This window comes from Squalius cephalus (genome assembly GCF_949319135.1).
Source record: "Squalius cephalus genome assembly, chromosome: 3".
In the NCBI taxonomy this organism is placed as follows: Eukaryota; Metazoa; Chordata; class Actinopteri; order Cypriniformes; family Leuciscidae; genus Squalius; species Squalius cephalus.
This window is the reverse complement of record NC_137124.1, coordinates 51,964,601-51,987,872: the sequence shown is the minus strand read 5'-3', so window position 1 is coordinate 51,987,872 and position 23,272 is coordinate 51,964,601. Positions and strand designations below refer to the sequence as shown.

The window sequence follows — 23,272 nt, the reverse complement described above, 5'->3', positions numbered from 1 at the left end:
AACTTAATTTGGGCAACTTAAAAACATATCCCGTTTCATTCTACCAGCGTCAAATTGGTCTAACAACCCCACCCAGTGGTTTACCCGGACATTTACTCGTACCTCATCGAGTCACCAGGTAGCCAGTGAATGATTTTACTACGGTTTTAAGAAGTAAACATCTTTAAATGTATAATATTGTGTCTTTATATTTAGAGTAGCTACTGAGTGCACTTTTCTGTCCAGCTATACAACTAGCCTGATTTAGCTTTCGATAGCATCATCCGTAATTCATGATATTTCCATAACAGCAAGATATTGATGATGATGGCAGGCAGAGATGGGCATAAATACATGGAAATGTATTTAAAAAAAAAAAAAAAAAAAAAAATACTGTGTGGAAAAAAATAATTAAATACAAATACATAATAGGGGTAGCCTACTGTGTGAAAAAAAATGTTTAAATACAAATTACATGCTTGTAAGGGTTAGTACACGTCCTCAATCCGTTACTGTGTATGGCGCTCGCCGGATTGTTTTCCCCTAAAAGTGGGCGTGAACCTTTTCAGAGACGTTCTATGACGCTACGCCGGTTGTATGTATTGCTTGCAGTTCCGATGTTGCTAGGCAACCACAGACAGCCTGCAGTAACTCAGGCATACAATTTCCAATCTGCCCCAAACTTCACATGTTTGATAAGAGTCCTGTCCTGAACACATGACCATGCTCATATTTGGTTATAGCAATAGGTGTGGCAAATACGTGGGGGTGGTGATGGCGCAGTGGATAAGACACAAGCCTTTGGTGTGAGAGACCCGGGTTCGAATCCACTGTGAGACACCAATGTGTCCCTGAGCAAGACACTTAACCCCTAGTTGCTCCAGAGGCGTGCGACCTCTGACATGTATAGCAATTGTAAGTCGCTTTGGATAAAAGCGTCAGCTAAATTAATAAATGTAAATGTAAATACAAAACGTGCTCGAAAAATCATGAAACTTTGCACACGCTTCAGAAGTGGTGAAAATTTACGTGTGATGTGGTTTTCAAAATTGGGTGGGGCAAAATGGCTTAATTATTGCCCCTACATTTTGCCCCGGCTCTACGTTTCACGTACATGTATGAAATTTGGTACATACATGTACTGACCCAATACCTACAAAAAAGTCTCTTGGAGCATAGCCCTAAACACAACAGGAAGTCAGCTATTTTGAACTTCCTCTCAGATTTTGGGCAGTTTTTGCCATTTCCTGATGTTGTACTTTAACAAACTCCTCCTACAGTTTTGATCTGATCCTCTTCAAATTTGGTGAGTGTAATCTTAAGGCCTTTACTAAAGGCGCCGGGTGGCGGTGGCAGGGGTGCGAGGGCCCTTTTCATCGCTGCTTGCAGCTTTAATTTAACTTATTATTTTTATTGTCTATATTCTGTAATTGATATTTCATACTGTATTGATATTAGTATTATACATAAACTATGCTATTATCAATATATTATTATATTATTGTACTTATGATATTATATAATTATATACTATTCATTACTACTATTTTATTTGCTGTATACTGTTTGTTTGTTTATTTTATTGACTATACACTAAACTATTTACTATTACTTCTCATTTTATCTTATATTTACTATTTGCATTGCACTGTAGTTGTACCATATCATATGTAGATCCAATAGTTTTAAACTTTAACAGAGTACCCGCCTTCAAGGAAGTTAACGCTTGTCAATGGAGAGTGGCCAGACTCTCTGTACAAATGAAATGTACGAGAGTCTGCAGGACCAGGCTAACTTTATGCGTCATCCACCGCACGAAAGGGTTATGCAAGTAATGTTTGAAATGTTTGGCAGCTTCCTGTGTAATACACTGTTGATCATGCTACAGTATGCTAGTATAATATGGATAAAAATAAAACATCCTAAAATGAACACACTGAAATAATTATATGAGCTTTGGAATATTTTTTTTTCCCCGATTTTTATTTGTTATATGCACCAAATGAAGCAGATAGTAAACAAAGCTTTTGATCAGCCTATAATACTTATAACAAAAATGAATGTAGGCCTTCAGCCAATTTAATCCATTTGTCTTGAACCAGTATTGTTTATTATGGCATAATTCAATATCATTTTTATAATACCATCTGCATCAGTGATGAAGCATCACCGTCTTTCTGAAAGCTAACCATCTTCATTCTTTCAAAACACTAACTTTACATTTTGTCAGAAACCAAGAGTGATGTAGTTTTATATTTTGTATTTTTGTATTTATTGATGTAGTTTTAACAGCATATTTTTAAAAATGTACTTTATTAATAATTAATCAAATGCTAATCAGTGTTCATAAGCATTTATTTAATAGTTTTCAAAAACATATGCCTAACATTCAGAAAACAAGTCATGATTCACAAAATTAAAATTCTATTTTTGCATATGAGATTAAGCTAAAACTGGAATGAATAAGGAAATTATCAAGTAAGAGTTGTTCTTTATTGCGTTTTTATAAGACTTAAGGGAATTTTAAAAGCTGTATCATGCTTTAGCAGGCTGCAATAATTATTTAGGGTTGTGTTCTTCTCTCTGTATCCCAGCTTGCAAAATATGGAAAAGAGGTTATTATTTTTACACACTTGTTATCAAAATAAGTCAGACATTCAACATTTATATCATAGTACTTAAAGGTGCAGTAATTGATTTCTGAGAAACACTGTTGATATTTTAAATCAATCTAAATAAACACACCCCTCCCTTCATTGCTCCGTCCCCAATTTGCACAAACATGCAATGCAAGATTGTTTGTCTCTTTATCATATAGCTGAAGCTGAAGATGATGAACTAACGACAAGAACAAAAAATGAACATACAGTACACAAGAGAACAAGCTATAGATTACTAAAACCAATGTTACTCACATATGGAGCAGAAACAACACAACCTCTACAACCGTTTTCAGGCCTTCCCGCTTCTGTCTCTTTAGCGCTGGAAAGCGTTCCCTAATATTATTGCGGGACCTTCAATTTCACAGAAACATAGAACATAGCAATTTAGATCAGTGTGAAATAGAATCAGTTTTATTTAAAATAGAGCCAGCCACATCTTTCAGTATCATGGGAACAACATTTTTGTTTCCCCAGGCATAGCGAATAAATTGAATTAAACTGATGTTGCTCTTACATAAATATGCATTTTTTTATTTGTGCCAGTACATAACATTTAAATAAAAGGAGCAATTCTAATAGGGTCCTCACATCATCTGTATCGGGCTCTAAATACAGGTTAGGACTTTAAAGTCTGCTTTATGACTGGCTCGTCCATTTTTATTAACTATTCATTGTTGATATCATCAATTAAAGGTAGGGTAGGTAGGATTTTTATAAAAAACTTTTTTTCAAATTTGTTTAAATTGTCTTTATATACCAATACATATTTAAAATGTAAGTGCTCTGAAAAAGAGAGTATAAAAATCGAGTGACTGTAGACCTTTTAATCTGCGATAAACACAGCTCATTATTTCCATTCGGGACGAAACAATTGATTGGTTTGGGTGACTGTCACTCTCGCAACCATGGCTACCACCCCTGTTGCTAGATCTGCCCATATGCGCGTGCACCCGTTTGATTTGAGGAGTACAAGAGAGGCGCGGAACCTACGAAGAGTAAAATTATGGCAGAGAAAGAGCATTCAAAATTCAAAGCACCTGCATATTCAGTCAGCGAAGGCAAACAAGGCAAAAACTACTTCCTCGGACCCTGGTTGCCCGCACTCTTGAACGACCTCCTCTGCTTCGCCCTCGACCCAGGACCTCGGACCTGTCCTCGAACCGACAAAGCGGTACTTGTCTCCGGAGTGTAGTCCTCATTAGAGTCAACAATGTTTTCATCATGGAAACTCACAAAACACCGTTATGAATCTTACACGAAATTCACCTTCATCACAGTGTAACTGATGGTAATGGAAAAACGTGTATCAATGCATCCTGTTTTTAGCTTTGCCTTATAAATATATCTCGTTACCTATAAATATAGCTTGTTACCGAATCAAACAAAGTATATTTTAAACTTTACCAGTATCGATATGCTAGCTTGATAGTGAGTAGGCTACTAAAAGAAATCTTATTTGTTTATATTTATAGTGATAAAGTTAGGTATTTTATTACATGTGATTCTGACATGATGTCACTGCATGCACTGCGCTCCTTCCTCTCCACTCGTCTCAGGTAAATAAATGCGTCTTCCAGCTGAGCCTGAGCGTTTGGCGTCGCGCGTTCATGTGTTTTGGGGGCGTGGCTTTGGAAGGAGCTCAGAAGGGGAGGGGGTGGAGTGAATGGAAATAATTAGCTGTGTTTACAACAGTCGTAAGAGGTCTACAGACACTCGATTTTTATTCTCTCTTTTTCAGAGTACTTACATTTTAATTATGTATTGGTATATAAAGACAGTTTAAACTAATTTGGAATGTTTTTTTTTTTAGAAAAATCCTACCTATGCCTTTAATATAGCCTTTAAATATTATGCTGGACATCACTGCATACGATTTTAAAGAGGCAAATGATCAGATCTGTGTTCTGTTTGTGATGTGTTAAGGAAAAAGTAAAATAAATTTGTGTCACACATTCATTCTTTAAAGCTTAAAATAAAAACAAACAAAACTTGATTAAAACAAGAAACAGTACTCGAGTAGCCTGTAACAACGACAAAAGAATACTTACAATAGTTTTGTACTTTTTGAGTGTAATGGCGTTACAAACACTCTTCAGATTTGCGTGGAAATGAAACTATATGCACTTCCTCGTTCTCACACCTGACAGAACACATAATTTATTACAGGGTCACCTAAGCAAAACAATGTGTTTGACAATTTGTTGAATTCACCATACTGTACATTTAGCTGATCTCCGGGTCTGGCGGTACCACTTTTAGCATAGCTTAGCATAGATCATTGAATCGGACAAGACCATTAGCATCTCTCTCAAAAAAATGACCAAAGAGTTTAGATATTTTTCCAATTTAAAACTTGACTCTCCTGTAGTTACATTGTGTACTAAGACCGACGGAAAATGTAAAGTTGCGATTTTCTAGTCTGATATGGCTAGGAACTATACTCTCATTCCTGCGTAATAATCAAGAAACTTTGCTGCCGTACCATGAGTCCAGCAGGCGTAATGATATGACGCAGCGCCTGAAAATAGGTCTAATAGGTTAGACAAACTTAGTCCCGGTCAAGTTGGAAGTTACCGAGCTGGGGACTATTCACTTGAGACTTTTCCTAAAGACCATTTTGCCATGCATTATGACATTTTGTGGCAGGATGGATCAAAAGCCAGACCGAGGAGAGTGCCATCACAGCCTTACGATCCAATGTATCAGCCTGAAGTTCAAATGAATGACAATCCACACAGAAAGACAATCCAATGTATCAGCCTTGTGGGCCAGGTGCTGCATTTAAATGATCACTACAGAGACCGATTCAAATTTAGTTATTATTTAACTTGATTGTTTTTGATTATCCACTGGTTTCAGCAATTCTTCATTATTCTTCAACTAACACTTTGAACCTGCTTTCAATAGGTACCAGTAACAGCCCTACTGCAGGAAGTTCAATAGCGGAAGTGAGTGCATGACTCACGAATCAAACGGGCTGGATTCTCTGGAAAAGACATTACATTAACCAACTAGTGGTAAAAGCATGTATTTGTTGAGAATAGAAAATACATTATGAAAAGAAATTCAACAATATTGGTCACTCCATTTCATTAAAAGGTAATTTTCTAGATTCAATAATAACAATGGATCTAATTATAAACTTTTGAAATCACATGCTGTCATCACCAGGGGTACGAGATGGAAATGTTATTTTCTTTTGAAGGAATTGAAGGAATATCTTACAGGTATTATAAAGTAAAAAATTAAACAGGTGGTATTAAAGTCACTGACTTATGATGGGATGATTTGGTAAAGGTAAATTAGATTGCAGGTAAATCATGCAGGTAAATAATAATTTATTAGAATAATTAAAAATCCAGCTATAGTGGTCGTGTATAAATATGACCAGAGAGGGGAATTGTGATGGATTTTTTAATTAATCAACTTTAATCAACTAACATTTTTTTTTTTTTTTTTTTTTTTTGCATGAACAACATTCATACGCTTTTAAATGTTTCCAAACTCTTTGGGGAAAAACTCTGTGTGTGTGTGTGTGTGTGTGCGTGCGTGCGTGCGTGCGTGCGTGCGTGTATAAATAACAATTAGGGGAAATGAAACTAGACAGATGACTAGTTCTCAAACCTTGTGATTTGGTGACCTTGTAAATTAATTAAAATTTTACTTAACAGAAAAGCCAATTTTCAGTTGAACCTTTTAATTAATTTAGAAGCATTTTAAAGGAAAAATGTGAAGTCTGTCATCCTACTTACCTCAACACTTTAAGTCCTTTTAGCCAGTCTGGAATGGTCCCTCTGTCGAACAGGGTTCTGCAGTCTGGCAGAATGAAGAGAACGTGGTTCCTCGTCCCCCATCCACCCGACAGAGGGAGATTCCGAGGACTCCTGACTGGCTCGCCAAATTGTGGTAGATTTTTCCCTAAACCTAACTATCTGGGGCGTCTCCAATCGACACCCAACTGATCTTATTAACTGGGGGCATCTCCAAATCGACACCCAATACCTTTATACTCTAGCCCTTGCATTTTCAGTCGACAACTGGCTGAGTTTTTCACTCTCTTGCTTCCCTAAACTAGCTTACTTCCTGCGCAGGAATAATCGACAAACAGACTTCAGCAAATGTCCTTCAAATGCTTTAATCACGGCCTGGAGATCTTCCCGAGCAGTTCTCAGGGAATCTCTCCCAAGAAGCAAGGCTGGAGGATCTCAGACAAATTCCATTGAGAATCCCACCAGAAAACACGGATACAACAGATTTTATAGAATCGAGACAACAAATAAGATTATAGTGACTAACATGTCACCTTCAATATGATTGGTTCAATTGGTTCAAAAGCCCCAACCTTTTCCCGTTTTGGTGATTACTTATCACAAGGTTTGAGAACTAGTCATCTGTCTAGTTTCATTTCCCCTAAATTAATTATTTAACAAATGTGCCTCACGTCACATGTAACTCACTAATGCTCGTGAAGGTTGCGTATAAAACGCAGCAGGCCCAGTGTGTTCTCAGGATAGACTTTCTTCTTACCATCCAGTTTCTGGACAAGCTCAGACGGCAACTGACAAAATAAATATTTACTTTATTACTTTTATTTTGTTAATTTTGCTTTACTTTACTTAAAGTATATAGAAGAAAAGATGTGTATTTGGCGTGCTGTCCAGGGGGAGGGCTCAGAGCTCAGAATTTGGGACATCATTTGAAGTGCTTGTGTTACTAAAGTTGTGTTTCCACTGCAGGAACTTTCCACAGGAACTAGGGACTTTAGGGTGATACTCTGTGTGTTTCGACTGCAGGGACCAGGGTCTAAATGAAGTTCCGGGTACAAATTTCCCCCTCAGAAAGTCCCAGCTCGCGAGGCAGTACTTTTTCAAAGTTCAGGAACTTTCTGGGGTGGGACTGGGGCGCTGAACATGCTAATTGGTTGAGTTCACGCCGCATTTTGATTGGTTGACTTCACACAGCATTTTATTTCAACCACCAATTTTAAAAGTCTGTTGAGCTGTGTGCAGTAAGAGTTGTTTAAAATTTTAATCAACAATGGATTTAAAAAAATACGGATGATGGACCGACAATGAGGTTCAGGCTTTATTAAGCTTATTTGTGGAGGACGAAATCTATTAGGAACTGGAAAGTCACACGCAAGAATCCTACGTCACTGGACTTATTTGCCTAATCTTCACGGTACTTTAGACCAAGATGGAAACACAGACAGCAACAGGTCTGGGAGGAAATAAATCCTGGGAGAAATTGTTCTGGGTAATTTCGGTGGAAACACACGGTTTATATGTTATACTCTCAGATATAAGAAAAAAAATCCCTACTGTCTCTTGCTTTGGTTACCGTGTATAGACCTCAAGGGCCCTATGTTGATTTCCTAAAAGAGTCTGCGAATTTGGTCAATGTCGAAAAAGCATTGATTGTCTGTGATTTTAACAGTCACATAGATAATACAAATGATGCGCTAGTGGCTGCATTTACAGATTTACTTAACTCGTTTAGGGTCAAGCAAAATGTCATAGACCCACTCATCGTTTTAAACATATAGCATGGAATCAATCTTACCGATATAGATATTCTACCCCAAAGTCATGTCACTGATCACTACCTTGTAACGTGCACACTATACTGCTGATACTTGCCATATCGCGCCGCGTTATCAGCCAGGTAGAACAATTCTCCCAAGCACTATATATAGATTAACAAATGCTTACAAGAGAAATGCTAAGCAGGTGTAGCGTTCATTTTATTATAAAATAGTACATATAACTTCTGTCTACATTTACTGATTTTGATGAAACTTCATCTGTGTGTTCGTTGTCGTTGTTCAAGGCGGATCACATTGATGTGACTATTGTGAGTCAAAGTCATAGTGCCACCAACTGACAGCAGGCAGTGTGACACTTTCAAAAGGCTTTGAAATCGCCCTTATTTTTAAGGTTCTTAGGGTGTGTTCACATTTGTATGAATGAATGAATGAATGACAAAAAAAAAAACATTTAGAGTGTGTTCACACTTCATTTGGTCCGGACTCCAAAAAAATAAAACATTTAGTCCTGGTTCGCTTAGCATTCACATTGGCTGCCACCCGAACCCTGGTGCGCACCAAACAAGCAGACCGCTGAAAAGATGGGTCTCGGTCCACTCCCAAACGAACTCTGGTACTGTTCGAATGATATATGAACGCAACACGAACCAAAGACATGTAAATGAACCACAACGGCAAGATGAGACCCTAAAAAGGAAAGAATGCTCACGCATTCCTGTTTTTTTTCTCGTCATAGGTACGATGTTGCTCATCACAGGCATCAGAACCACATCTCCCTGCAGCAGATCTTCGTTTTTGTGTGTGACGGAAGGATTTCTGCCATTGTTTTGACTCCTTTACACATTTTAAAAGCTACAAGTTCGTAGCTGATCAAAATACCATCATATGAAGGCTACGCACATACAACGAGCGCATTTAGCCCAGCACACAGCATTGTTTTGGGTTTAATAAGTTCCTTCTCCAAATATAGGCTACGTCATAAAAGCTGTATCCTTATCCCTAGACGTATCCCTATGCCTTTAGGTTCCGTATCTTGATGTTTTTCAGTGTTAAAAATGTCAATCAGAATGCTAAGTGAACCAGGACTAAATGTCTTTTTTTTTGGTCCAGACCAAACGAACCAAACTACAAGGCTTTGAAATCACCCTTATTTTTACCCAATTTTCTTCAAACTTAGTCAGAATAATGGCAAGACACCGCAGATGTAGACCTGTGAAAGGATTCTTGGTATCTTGAATACTGTTGTCATGGCAACACGTCAAACTTTAGTATCCTTTTTGGGTGTCTTTTAGACTCTTAGCATGCTTCAAATTGCATGCAACTTGAAACATGATGTGTGAAATACATAAGAGTTATCAGCCAGTAGACATAGACAAACTCCTTAGAAATGGGCATGTATAAGGGGCTCAGTAAAGTGCCACCTTTTGACTAAAGTGGGGGGGTTAGTTTTCCCTACAACCCCCAAACTCAGGACATATATTGCTCTCATTTAGCCGGACAACTTTCTAATTTACAGTCATTAACTCCGACCAACAGAAAGTCAGCTATTTTTGTATGAATGTGGATTTTCTAAATCTAAATCAAGCTCTAAATGGCGTCATATGATTCACTTCAAACTTTCTCAACATGATTCCAATATATTGAAGATGCTAAATTGCAAACGGTATTGGATATCTTGAATGATGTTGCCATGGTAAAGGATTAAAGTGCTTTTGTGCTTTTGCCTGCATTAAAGAATAAGAAATCTCTTAAGCCTTCTCTTTTTAAATAAGTTTGAATAACAACATAAAGGCATAGAACCAGTTCATTTGTAGGGCACTGACAACATAGTTTATATAATTAGTTTAATAATTAGGTTGATACAAAATATATACAGACCTTAAGATACATACTGGACTTCTAGATAAAATTTTGAGCTGCAAAAGATAACTTTGCACTTATTTGAAAGTGACCTTTGACATCCAACATGAAATGTATCTAAGTTTGAATGATCTTATGGATGTGGCTGTTCTGGGTCGTGGTCATAGTGTTACCAGCTGTCTACTGTAAATGTTAAGTATTCATATGACTTTGACATAGTCCTTTTACATTTATCCACTTAAAAAGCATATTGCCCACCATGCACAGTTGTCCTGGAGCCACCGGGATGGCATTGGCACCGGGGCTTGGGGCCGTCATCGCTGTTTGCAGCTATATTTTAATATGAATTTGCCAAAATAACATCCTAACAATTAAATGATATAAGATTTCTCAGCATTGCAACTGTAGGCTACCTAAAATATACTATATCTGTGCTTTGTAATTCTGTAGACTATGTACCAAATGAAGCTGATGGCTAAAAAAAAAAAAAAGCTTTTGACCATAGCATGTAATCAAAATGAATGCATACGGCCAATTAAATCCATTTGCCTTGATCCAGTAATGTTTATTATAAATGTTTATTATAGTCACTTTAATAATATTATCTTCATCAGTTGCCTTTCTGAAAGCTAACCATCTTTATTGATTTAAAACACCAACTAGATATGTTATGTTAGCAACCAAGAGTAATGTAGTTTTATACACAGCATTCATTTAAAAAAAAAAAAATTTTTTGTTATGAATAAATAATCTAATGATAATCAGTCTTCATAAGCATTTATTTACATTAGTATTTAAAATATATGCCTAACATTCAACAAATAAGAATAAAAACAAGTCATGATTTACAAAAATTAAAGTTCTATTTTTGCATATCAGATTAAGCTAACACTGATATGAATAAGGACATTATGTGATCAAGTAAGAATTATTCTTTATTGAGTTTTTACAGACTGAAATGTTTTGAATATTAATAGCTGAAAATCATGCTTTTGCAGACTGCAATAACTATGTGGGGTTGTGTTCTTCTTTCTGTATCCCAACTAGCAAATTAGTAAGGAAAAGAGGTTCTTAGTGTGTTTACATTTGTATGAATGAATGAATGAATGAATGAATGAATGACAAAAAAAAACAAAAACATTTAGAGTGTGTTCACACTTCATTTGGTCTGGACCCCCCAAAAATAAAACATTTAGTCCTGGTTCGCTTAGCATTCACATTGGCTGCCACCCGAACCCTGGTGCGCACCAAACAAGCAGACCGCTGAAAAGATGGGTCTCGGTCCACACCCAAACAAACCCTGGTGCTGTTCGAATGATATATGAACGCAATACGAACCAAAGACATGTAAATGAACCAAAATGGAAAGATGAGACCCTACAAAGGACAGAATGCTCACGCATTACTGTTTTTTTTTTTCTCGTCATAGGTACGATGTTGCTCATCACAGGCATCAGAACCACATCTCCCTGCAGCAGATCTTCGTTTTTGTGTGTGATGGAGGGATTCCTGTCACTGTTTTGACTCCTTTACACATTTTAAAAGCTCTTCACAAGTTCTCAGCTGGCCAAAATACCATCATATGAAGGCTATGCACATACAACGAGCGCATTTAGCCCAGCACACAGCATTGTTTTGGGTTTAATAAGTTCCTTCTCCAAATATAGGCTACGTCATAAAAGCTGTATCCTTATCCCTAGACGTATCCCTATGCCTTTAGGTTCCGTATCTTGAGGTTATTCAGTGTTAAAAATTCCAATCAGAATGCTAAGCGGACCAGGATTAAATGTCTTTTTTTGGTCTAGACCAAATGAACCAAACTACAAGAATGAACACACCCTTATTCAAATGAACCACACAAACAGAGCAATCACACAAGGGTTCGTTTTAATTGAACCAAACATGCCAAGTGTGAACACACCCTTATTTTAACACACGTTATCAAAATAAGTTTTACATTCAATATTTATGTCACTAGTACTTAAAAGTGCAGTAAGCAATTTCTGAGAATCACTGTTGATATTTGAAATCAACCCAAACAAGCACACACACACACACACACACCCCTTCATTGCTCCGTCCCCAAAATGCACAAACACGCAATGCAAGTGGATGTCTCTTTATCATAGCTGAAGCTGAAGAATGAACGACAAGAACAAAAAATGAACATAGAGTGCTCAAGAGTATATATAAGCAAATGTTTGTTGTTAGTCGCCAGCAGCACACCAGCTCCAGACAAACAATGACACTCAAAACTAGAGGTCAACCGATATGGGTTTTTCTCTGAACGATGCCGATATTTAGAAATCAGGGCAGCCGATATATGATGTCGATTTTTTTGGCCGATATGTTTGCCCGATTTTTTTTTTTTTTTTTCATATCATAAAATCTAATAGTTAAGTAATACAAAGTTTTACAAAAAACTGCTTAAATTAAACAAAACAACACACGCCTCTCCAATCAGTGCACTTGTATAAATTAAATAAAAAAATATGTATACGTTAAATATTAAATACAGGTCATCAAAAATCTAGAGTTAATAAATAAACTTCTGGATGGAAAAAAATAAAGTTTTATTGCACAAAACTGGCTGTCAGTCCTCTTATCAGCATGGAAAACTATAGTTTTATTCAATGGATTATATGCTGAAGCCTCAAAAGCAAGCCAAGACCGCTCCCTTTACAATCACTAAAACGCTGTCGCTTTGTCAGTTCATCGCAATCTCACAAAGTTCCGTTATGATCAGTGAAGATGATCTGATTGGCCATTGTCTGTGATTGTCTACATTGCTCACCACTGCAAAAACACATTGAAAACAGATTCATTTGATGTTCTCCAGAGCGTAAACACAAATGCGCGGGAGCGTTTGCCAAATCTGTTTTGCCAATATATTATTACATTATCAGCAGAGGGTGCTCTTGCTTGTGTTTGAGGCACCCCTGTAGAAGCGTGCATGGCTGAAGCTGTGTGTGAACAAGGCATGGCTGCAGAGTGTGAGTTGCTCCATCTCACACGCAGCCTCAGAGGAAGAGAAATTCTCCAGGACAGAAACAGAATTGATAACATCGGAGATTATTTATACAAAATAGGCTACTATAATAATATAGCCGCTGGACTCGTTACCAGGTTTTGGTACCCACGGCAATGTCACGTGTTCCACAACGCTTAGCTGCTCCTGCCTATTGATCGGCCTAATTTGCAGCACAATCGGCCGATGCTGAATAATAAAAAAATGCCAAAAATCGGCTTGATTAATCGGTCGGCTGATCAATCGGTCGACCTCTACTCAAACCTGTCCTGTTACTATAGCTAACATCACAACAACATAGCAAAACCAATGTTACTCACATATGGAGCAGAGACAACACAACCTCTGCGTTCATTTTTCAGGCCTTCCCGCTTCTGTCTCTCCAGCGCTGGAAAGCTTTTCTAATATTAACACTGATCTTAAAGCTCTTGCCTGATCATAAGCCTTCTTTTCCCAGTGATATTCCTCTGACCTTTTCTCTTTTGTAATGTCTCTCAGCTATCTCTATTTCTACAGTCCTTCTTCAAATCTTCCTTTTGCTCACACTCTCTCCTCCCCCATCATGAGTGGACACGCCCCCTACTGCTGATTGGTTACCAGTGTGTTTTGGTGCTCGGTCCGATCCACTTTCAACAGCGTTTCTCAGAAATCGCTTACTGCACCTTTAAAATAAAACACTGTTTACATTCATTGTACAGCGCAAAAAAAATAAGTCTTTGACAGTCAGATGGATGTTGAAGTTAATGAGATTAAGTTACTTTCTGTATTAATTAGTATGATGGTTTTAAAGGTTTATGCTTTTGACAATTTCCCTGTATTTAAGCAAAGATTCTCTTTTTCATTCACGAAAGGCTTCATCCTTGAATTCAATATACCCAACCACATAAACCCACATTTCTGTCTAATGACCACACAGCTGAAATTTAAGTTTTGATTTGCTTCACTCTGAACAGATCCTAATAAATATGATAGAGGCGAATCTTTTAACTGACTAATTACTTGACATTACAACTTAGACCATTGACCAAAAGAGAGATATGATTTCAATAAATGGTGAACAATGAGGTAAAATATTACTTAATATTTCTAAAGATAATAGGACTGCATTTGTCACCTGTGTCACTTGTCGATCTGCATGCCAGCTCTGAAGATTGTTTTTTTTTTTTATGTTGTTGCAGCCATATCATGCATGCTATCAGCTGTTGCATACAGAGATTTGAAAGGCTCTCAAAGGTACAGTATATATCGTTATGTAGAGTGATTTAGTTTGTTACAGGTGACAAGTGCAACTCTTTTAAGCAGTCCTTGCACCATACTTTCGGCAGAAATGTTCTCTGATTCAGCAGGGCTGAGGAATTGTTATATATAATACATAACAATTCTAATATAGTACAACAGAAAAATGTCAGGGCCTTCCCAGAATCTATGTAAAACAACACAGATGCATGATGTAATACTTATTTTACTATGAACCTGATAATTCCATATTACGTTTGCTTCCCAGATGTCTCTCTCATTACAAAACCCACTAATTGTATTGCCCAGAAAAATGTCCAACTGCCAAAGGAGGGGTTGCTGCTGAGCAGACGTGCCTCAATAACTGTGTCCACAATAGCACTCAAAGGCTCAGATCAATGATGATATGCTCATAGATCTGTGTGTTGCCCTTAAAACTGGAAGCAAATACGAAGTCCCTCCGGTCAGTGGAGACCACGGTGAAGGAACGTGGAGCCTGGATGTAGACTTCCTTGAAACGCTCAAAAACCTTCTTCTCAGCATCCCAAATATAGATCTGCGAGAAGGTGTAGTCGCTTCCCAGAGCCAGGTAGTTCCTCTCTTTGAAGGAAAAAGGCTGCAGGATCATGGAGCCTCTTGAAGGAAGGGCCTGAACCTCAGAAAACTCCTTAGCAGTCCAACGCAAGACTTTGGAGTCACCGATGTACCGGGTCATGGCCAGATAAAGCTCCTCCTTGATCCAAAAGGCTTTGACAGCAACTACATCTTCCATGTTAGGGATCTCACCCTGCAAAGCAAATTTCTGAGTGCTCCTGCTCCACTGATAGATGACCGGAACTTGGGAACGACTTGCTAGGATCAGATGGGCCTTACCATCTAAATTGACAAACTCTGCATCTGTATCACGAAACCATTCATGAAGGGACTGGTAGGAGTAGAAGCCCTTGTCGTTCCACTTGTAGAGAGTGGACAGACCAGCCTTAGAGCTGTCAGCGATGATGAAGAACCAGTCGTTACCAATCTGAAAGGCCTCGATGTCATTCGGTTTGGAAATCTTAGATACCTCAATGTCCTGAAACTTTGTGAACTTGCTTTGGTCTTCATCAAACTTATAGATGTGGGAACCACCAAAGAGTTGAGCAACAATGACAAAGACCTGGTTCTGGATAATCACAGACTTGCAGCCAACAATGGACTGACCTGAGATGAAAGAAAACACACTGCATGAGATTTGTTGCATCATACAATCCTTAATATCATAACTTTACTATGAATGCACCTGTGATGTTGTCATAAGTCCTGAAGTTCATCTCGATGTGGTCCCATTGGAGCACCATGCAGCTCTCTGCATTAGGAGCAGCGATGGCCACGTACACGTCGTTCTTGTGGGAGAAGGTGTCCACAGACAAAGACTCCGTAGGCACAGAGTGGAGAGGAATGAAATCTGGCCAACATATGGTAAAATGACATCTCAGGCTATGTCCACATTAATCAGGATATATTTGAAAATGCCATTTTCATTTCAAAACACTCTTCGTCCACACTAGCATTTTTATGTGTTTTCCAAAAGTGGCTTAAATCACCATGCTGTGCATGTGTTAAATATCATTAAAGCTCCCAGAGGTGATTACCAAGAGACCAGACATAATACAGGTCTCACGCTATTCTTCTAAAATATCCAACTACTTACCGTAAAACTTCAAATAATAGCCCAGGCTTTTATTTTCCCAAATCGCCGAACTGCACCGGCTTGTATTTGAGACAGACATCTATATGAGACAGGCCTTTAATTTATTGTTGAGATGAGCATGACAGTAGGAGGTTACCAAATCTGCGATTGTGTTTAACAAATCAGTTAATGTCAGAATTAGCCTACTATATTTCCGTAAGTCTAAAGGGGGTCGCACACCAGAAGAGAAGCGCAGCGCCACGTCTTTAAAATTAGAACACATTATTCTCTCTGAGTGTACATTGTCTCAAATCGTTGTTAATGTATATACTGACTTCACCCTGTGCTGCAATATACATTCAGTTTTACATTCATTTACAGAAATAAGCTGCTTGAATGAAAATTGCTGATGTTATTGGATTTTCAGGCGATATTCTCAATTCATTCAGTTAACGTACGCTCTGAGGTAAAGTGAATTCAGACTGCAGACTAAGCAACGATTGTATTTAATTGTACAGTACAATCATAACATAGTACAGACATGATCTTAATTCCATAATATCCTTAAACATAACTATATTGCTGGCCATAAACTGACAAAGTGCACGTCCGGTCCGGTGTGCGATACCTCAAGTTTTCATAGACGCGACGCAGCGTTGCGCTTCTCGTACGGTGTGCGACCCTTTTTAGATTATTGGCAGCATAAAAAAACTAAACGATGTGACAGCCATGGGCTGAACAATACAAGTTACCGGTAATATCCATTACCTGGATATTGAACCTATAGCCTATGAACTAGTTGCCAGAAACACTTCAACAAAGAAATGAAAGCTACCCTGTAAAACAACTGCAATCATGTGATACAAAAGGACCCTATTCATCACTATCATCATCACCACGATCCTCAACTACAAGTTCATTGGCGAATTCCTCCTCCTCGTCGCTCTCCCTCCACTTTTCCCTCTCTGGTCTCCGCTAACTCTGCCTGACTTAGTTGCGCTAACAGCTCCCGCCCAGATGCACAGGGCTCTCTTGCGTGCGCAATCTGCTCCATAGAACTGGCTTAAACAGACGATCTGACGGGTTTTAGAAGATTAAATACAACCCGAAACTAAAAAACAGACCGGGCCTCTATTTGAGACCGGCCTTTGTTTATCCAAACCTGTAGCCACACCAGGCGTGTAAAAGAGACAGGCGTCTATTTGGGACTCGGCTATTATTTGAAGTTTTACGGTACTGGTGCTTCCAGGTCCCACTGGATCGCCATTTCATGTATGGTTTAAAAGGGAATTTGCTCTCGTGTTTTGCAGCAGGACAGCAATTTTGAGTACATTTTATGTTATCTTTGATGAAATGTAATATGAAGTAACATTTATCTTTAGCAACACTATGAAAGTGAATAGCAGGCAGAACAATACAGTTATAACTATATATATATATATATATATATATATATATATATATATATATATATATATATATATATATATATATACAGGTGCTGGTCATAAAATTAGAATATCATCAAAAAGTTGATTTATTTCAAGAATTCAACTTAACAGGTGAAACTAATATATTATATAGACTCATTACATGCAAAGTGAGATATTGCAAGCCTTTATTTGTTATAATTTTGATGATTATGGCTTACAGCTTATGAAACCCACGAAATCAAAATCCCAGAAAATTAGAATATTACATGAAATCACAGAGTAATTACACAGTGATACCATGGTCATTGAACCAGGTTTTGGTTATTTTGGCAGTGTGGGCAGGTGCAAATCCTGCTGGAAAATGAAGTCAGCATCTCCATAAAGCTTGTCTGCTGAAGGAAGCATGAAGTGCTCTGGAAATGTCCTGGTAGACGGCTGCGTTGAGTGGACAGCACAGTGGACCAACACCAGCCGATGACATGGCTCCCCAAACCAACACAGACTGTGGAAACATCACACTGGACTTCAAGCATCTTGGATTGTGTGCCTCTCCATTCTTCCTCCAGACTCTGGGACCTTGGTTTCCAAATGAGATGCAAAATTTGCTCTCATCAGAAAAGAGGACTTTGGTCCACTGTGCTTTATTAAATCCAGAGTCAACGCAGCCGTCTACAAGGACATTTTTAGAGCACTTCATGCTGACTTCATTTTCCAGCCGGATTTGCACCTGCCCACACTGCCAAAAGAACCAAAACCTGGTTCAATGACCATGGTATCACTGTGTAATTACTCTGTGATTTCATGTAATATTCTAATTTTCTGGGATTTTGATTTCGTGGGTTTCATAAGCTGTAAGCCATAATCATCAAAATTATAACAAATAAAGGCTTGAAATATCTCACTTTGCATGTAATGAGTTTATATAATATATTAGTTTCACCTGTTAAGTGGAATTCTTGAAATAAATCAACTTTTTTGATGATATTCTAATTTTATGACCAGCACCTGTATATATATATATATATATATATATATATATATATATATATATATACACACAGTATATGGTGCAATATGCGTAACATGACTAAACATGCATCATTGTTTTCAGTCCACACTACAATGCAAAAATGGCATTTTCAAATGTATCCACTTGTAAGAACATCTTCAAAAAGCTCAATTTTCATTGGAAAAAAACATCATCTCAGTGTGGATGAAAGGCCAAAACATGGAGGAAAAGCATTTTCAAAAATTATTTTATTTGGATAAAAGTAACTTCTTATTGAATAAATGTAAATGTTTTCCAATCCATTGGCTTTTAAGGTCGATGAAATGGAAGTGGCAACAGATCTTTTCTTCTGTATTGTGATGTGCATCTGAGTGTAATAGATTATTGAAAAAGCAAAAATGTGTTGCAGAAGTCCTGCATACTTTACATAAACTGAGAGAAGTCTGTCGTTTCATCAGAAAGTCCAGTTATGATATTTTGACTAAACAATACCAGGTCAAAAATCCATATATCTATAACAAGCATTTAGAAATGTTACCAAATTGTTTCTACTGGTGAATAGTTATAAACAACAAACAAAAAAAGCACTGGATTGGATTTATAGTCTGAAAAGGCTTACACACACCAAGCATGCACACACACGCTCATTCACATACCTGTAGAGATACACTCGTTATGTAAGCTCGCCATGTCATTGAGCCGTTTGCCCTTCATCTCCTCAGGACCGGCGCAGAGGACGTCTGATACAGTGGCATTCGTGCTCTTTAGCCACATCATCAACCATTTCGCCCGGCAGTCACACTCAAAAACATTGCCCCTCAGGTCTCTGCAAGAAAATACATAGGAACAAAATCAATCAACAAGCATGAATAGATTAATAAACTGTGCCCCTTTCTGTAGGTTTAAATATAGAGACTTTCCCCCAGTTTCACAGACAAGGCTTAAGATAGACTAAAATGCATGCCTGAGCTTTTTTAACTGAAAGCAACTTGCACTGACAGATCTTAAAATATGTCAGTGCCATTGTTTTGTCTCAAGATGCACACCAGTCATGTTACTAAGGCACGGTTATAAAAGCTACTTAAATGTCCTAATTGTACTAAAGCCTAATCCTGGCTTAATCGAAGCCCTGTCTGTGAAACAAGGAACATATCATATTCAGTAAAGTCTACTACAATGCTAAGTAAGCATTTGCAGAAGTTCAGACTCACAACTCTATCAATGATTCCAGATCAATGAATAGCTCTCTGGGCAAAGCTTTAATGTTGTTGTTTGCCAAAGACCTGTGAGGGAGACAGCAACACTTTAGAGTAATGCACAATTCAAATAATTGGCAGCGGTACATTAATTGATTGCAATGAAACATACAGATGAGTCAAATCCCTAAGTCCCCTGAAAGAGTATTTTGATGTTGTCTCAATCTTGTTGTTTTCTATAAACCTAAAGAATGGAGAGAGAAATAAGAGTAAAAGATAATGGTCAGTTTACATGAAATGGAACCAGGATGATCAACTGAACCATTAATAAAGTAAACTCTGTGAGAAAAATGCTATACAATTAAGTAAATAAAATAAGATAAAAGCATTTTAATTATATATATATATATAGTACATTTTTGATTATTATACATTCAGATGTTCAATGTGTGCATATCTTCAATATGTAAACAAACACATTCAGAACTTCAGAAATGACTTGCAGCTTCCCAACATATCTTGCTCTCACATACATGGTTTACTTAAAATACTTTAGACCTTCCATTCCTATAGCAACAGTATTGCAATAGACATTTATATACATAACTAATCCTTAAAAGAAAACTTACAGGTACTCAAGATGCGGAAGGCCAGAAAATGCATCATCCCTTACTGTAGTGAGGGCATTGGAGTTCAGCAACCTGTCAAAGTTTACAGTCACAACCATTACCAATGATCATTATCAGGCTGAGGGTTTACATTGCAGTGCTATTTAAATGGACTTTTTCGATACACAAATAAAACTTGCCCTCTCACTCAATGAGTGCCAGGGCAGGCACATATCTCTCTATATCCCTAAGTCAGTGTATCAAATCGCTGACATCCTACATTACGCCAATGACAGAATGGAAAAGACACTATGTTCTCAGTGTCAAAAAGGGAACGGGAGGAAAACTGTCACTTTCTGAGAGCAAATGTCCCCTGACTTTTTAAATAGCTATAGAGGGGAAAGAGACCTTCCAAATGTCACCTTCATGTGTTTAGTTGAGGAGCACTGGATTCCAGTGCTAAATAGCTGAAGGCAAAACATGTTTAGCAAATTGTTCAATATGCATCTAAAGCAAGATACTTACTCAAAGGGCTGAATGCATTTTTACAGGTCAAAATATTCAGAAAGCAGTCCATTTCCAGTTTATCCAACCAGTTTATCCAATGGTCAACTAAATATTTTTGGTTTTGCATAATAATTATATAAAATAATTTGCATAATAATTTCGTAGGTAAAAGAATTATTGTTTTTCTTTTTGCGATACTACCACCATGTAAATTTATCAAAACAATTAGCTAAACTGTATTTCAGCTAAAAAGGAAAAGATAATCACCGAAAGGAGACAGTGGATTTAAGTTTATAGCAAATATAATGCCTGTACAAAAATCGGAGACATTTGACATATGCTTAGTCAGATGGGCTTCACTTACAGTAACTGTAATGACGGCATGTGTGAGAACATCGCCTCCTTGACCTCAGAGAAGGTCCCATTCACAATACTCCTGTAAAACACCGGCCATATGAGACATTCAGTGCAATTCAGACACAAAATATGTTATAACGGCAATCTATGACTGAATATGGTCATGCAAATTCTTTGTTTCCAACTAAGCTCTGAATTCAAGCACAAGAATACAACCCACTAAATGGTCTAATACAGAAAAACGAGTGACTTACAGTGAACTGACATCGTTGGGAATGGATCGCGGGACATGCGAGGACCCGACGCAAATGATAGACTCCTTGGAGCAGCTACATGAGGACGGACATTTAAAAACCCTTTTCCCCGTGTTCCCTAACGGGGCCAGGTATAACACTAGCGCCGATATAATCACGACAGTCCGCATGTTGTTTGTCAGGCTCGCATGTGTGAATCCGGAGAAGATCTCGGTCGCCATCCACCCTGCAGTATGAAATGCAGCACTGAAGCGCCTGACATCAGCAGTTCGGCTGCAGAGCTCCTCTCGCGACTTATTTATTTATTAGGGCGCCCAATAACGGTGGATGATGGTTAAACAGCCTCGATGATGATTACTTTTATAGCTGCATATCGTTCTCGGCCAATATTCATTTAGGAATTCTGAAATGCAATCCTTCTAAAAAATATAAAAAAATAAAAGACATTTTCTCTTCCATATTAGAGAACCGAAAGACTTTTCCTCTTGTAATTTCAAAAACCATCAAAGCCCCCATGAAATCACTCACGGTTCAATTTTCTTTTTCTGTGGTGATGTATTTCCTAATAAAACAGGATGTTTGGGCGGAATAGGCTATCGAAGCATCCGTAAATTACAGCCATGAACAGGGGCGGATTAAGGTGGTCAGGGGCCCCTAGGCTGCTCTTTGTGTGAGGCCCCCCCTAAAAATGTATTTAGTGCCATACATGGTCCACACGCAACTACGGTGAACTGGCATACACACATTGAGAGAGCCAACACTACAGTGTTTCTTTACATTCCTTCAAGTGCTGGCCAATTCACATCTACCCAACCTGCTTGTTTTTTTTGTTTTTTTTTATGGGCCAATTAGGGTCTTTTTTTGTTCGCGGCGCAGTTATGGGTGGGCCTGACGGGCCTAGGCCCACCCACTTTTCAACAGGCCCACCCAAAACTTTTCTTCTTCTGCAAAAAAAAACAAAACTTTTAATATATTCTAATTTTGTCAAGAATTATAAAAAATCGTCAATAAGCTCATAATTTGTGCTAAAATAGTCTAAATGTTTAGTTTTAAGAACAATTTTAAAAAGCTGGTTATGTCCATTTTGATGTTTCTGTGCAAGTTCAGCAGACAGTAGTTCGGGTTTGTTCCGATCAGAGCTTGTGAGCGGAGAGCGCATTTTTGAATATTCCGCTCCGCTCGCTCATTCCGCAGGGTCGCTCGCTCAACCCAGAAGAATGGCCTGCTGCCTGGCTCGAAAATTTGTAGAATAAGGGCTGCTTCTAAATTTTTTTCTAGTCGACTAGTAGTTGTTCATTTAAGCCATTCGTGGACAAATTGCCCCTTTGTATTAATTTAATTACTTAGGCTATATACCCTAAGAGCGTTTACATATAGCCGCATTCAAGCGCACGAACGCACGCATAAAGCTTGCCACAAAGAACCGGTAAAAGTAATGATTATGAATGTGTCTAAAAAGCAAGGAGACATTTAATTATTTATTAATATACTGGTGTTTTCTGTGTCGCTGCAAAGATGAAGTTGACGATGCGGATTCGCCATGAACGCCAGAGAAAAATGCACATTTCAGATGACATATTCAGAGAATAGCCTATTTCTTTTGGTTTTGAATATTTTCATTTGCAAGTAGACATTTCAAGCTTTCTATAATAGATAGCCTATATTTCTCAAATCTGTGAGGCACAAGCTGAGTTTCGGCGCCCTCCAGTTCACGTGCAATGCAAGTGATTGTGTCGGCGCCTTATTACATTGTCTGCTATATATTTGCTTCTTATTTAGTAAATACAGGCAATTGGTCGATAAAACATTGATCAAAATTAAGATACAATTTATACAAAACGAAAATCTTTTAAAAAGAGACTTTCTACAAAACAAGATTCAATGAAGTGGTCAAAATCATGTTTTACCCACTCCATGTCTCCAGACAT

The 23,272-nt window shown here is 37.9% G+C and overlaps 1 protein-coding gene across 1 annotated transcript; it reads right to left on the bottom strand.

Moving 5' to 3' along the window:
• Positions 1–13,447: 13,447 nt before the first annotated feature.
• lgi2a (leucine-rich repeat LGI family, member 2a) lies at positions 13,448–21,731 on the bottom strand. Its single transcript, XM_079865438.1, has 8 exons — positions 21,345–21,731; positions 21,098–21,169; positions 20,248–20,319; positions 19,791–19,862; positions 19,634–19,705; positions 19,079–19,248; positions 15,591–15,755; positions 13,448–15,511 (listed from the first exon to the last, which is right to left on the bottom strand). Exons 1-8 carry the CDS (start codon positions 21,563–21,565, stop codon positions 14,694–14,696), a joined length of 1,662 nt encoding a protein of 553 aa, XP_079721564.1. The 5' UTR covers positions 21,566–21,731; the 3' UTR covers positions 13,448–14,693.
• Between the last annotated feature and the right edge of the window lie 1,541 nt (positions 21,732–23,272).

Coding starts and splice junctions, on each gene's coding strand:
- lgi2a (XM_079865438.1), bottom strand. CDS start 21,565: ATGGCGACCGAGATCTTCTCCGGATTCACACATGCGAGCCTGACAAAC. Junction 20,320..21,097: donor ATGCCGTCATTACAGTTACT/GTAAGTGAAGCC, acceptor AAACTTTGACAG/GTTGCTGAACTCCAATGCCC. Junction 19,863..20,247: donor CTTCCGCATCTTGAGTACCT/GTAAGTTTTCTT, acceptor TCCATTCTTTAG/GTTTATAGAAAACAACAAGA.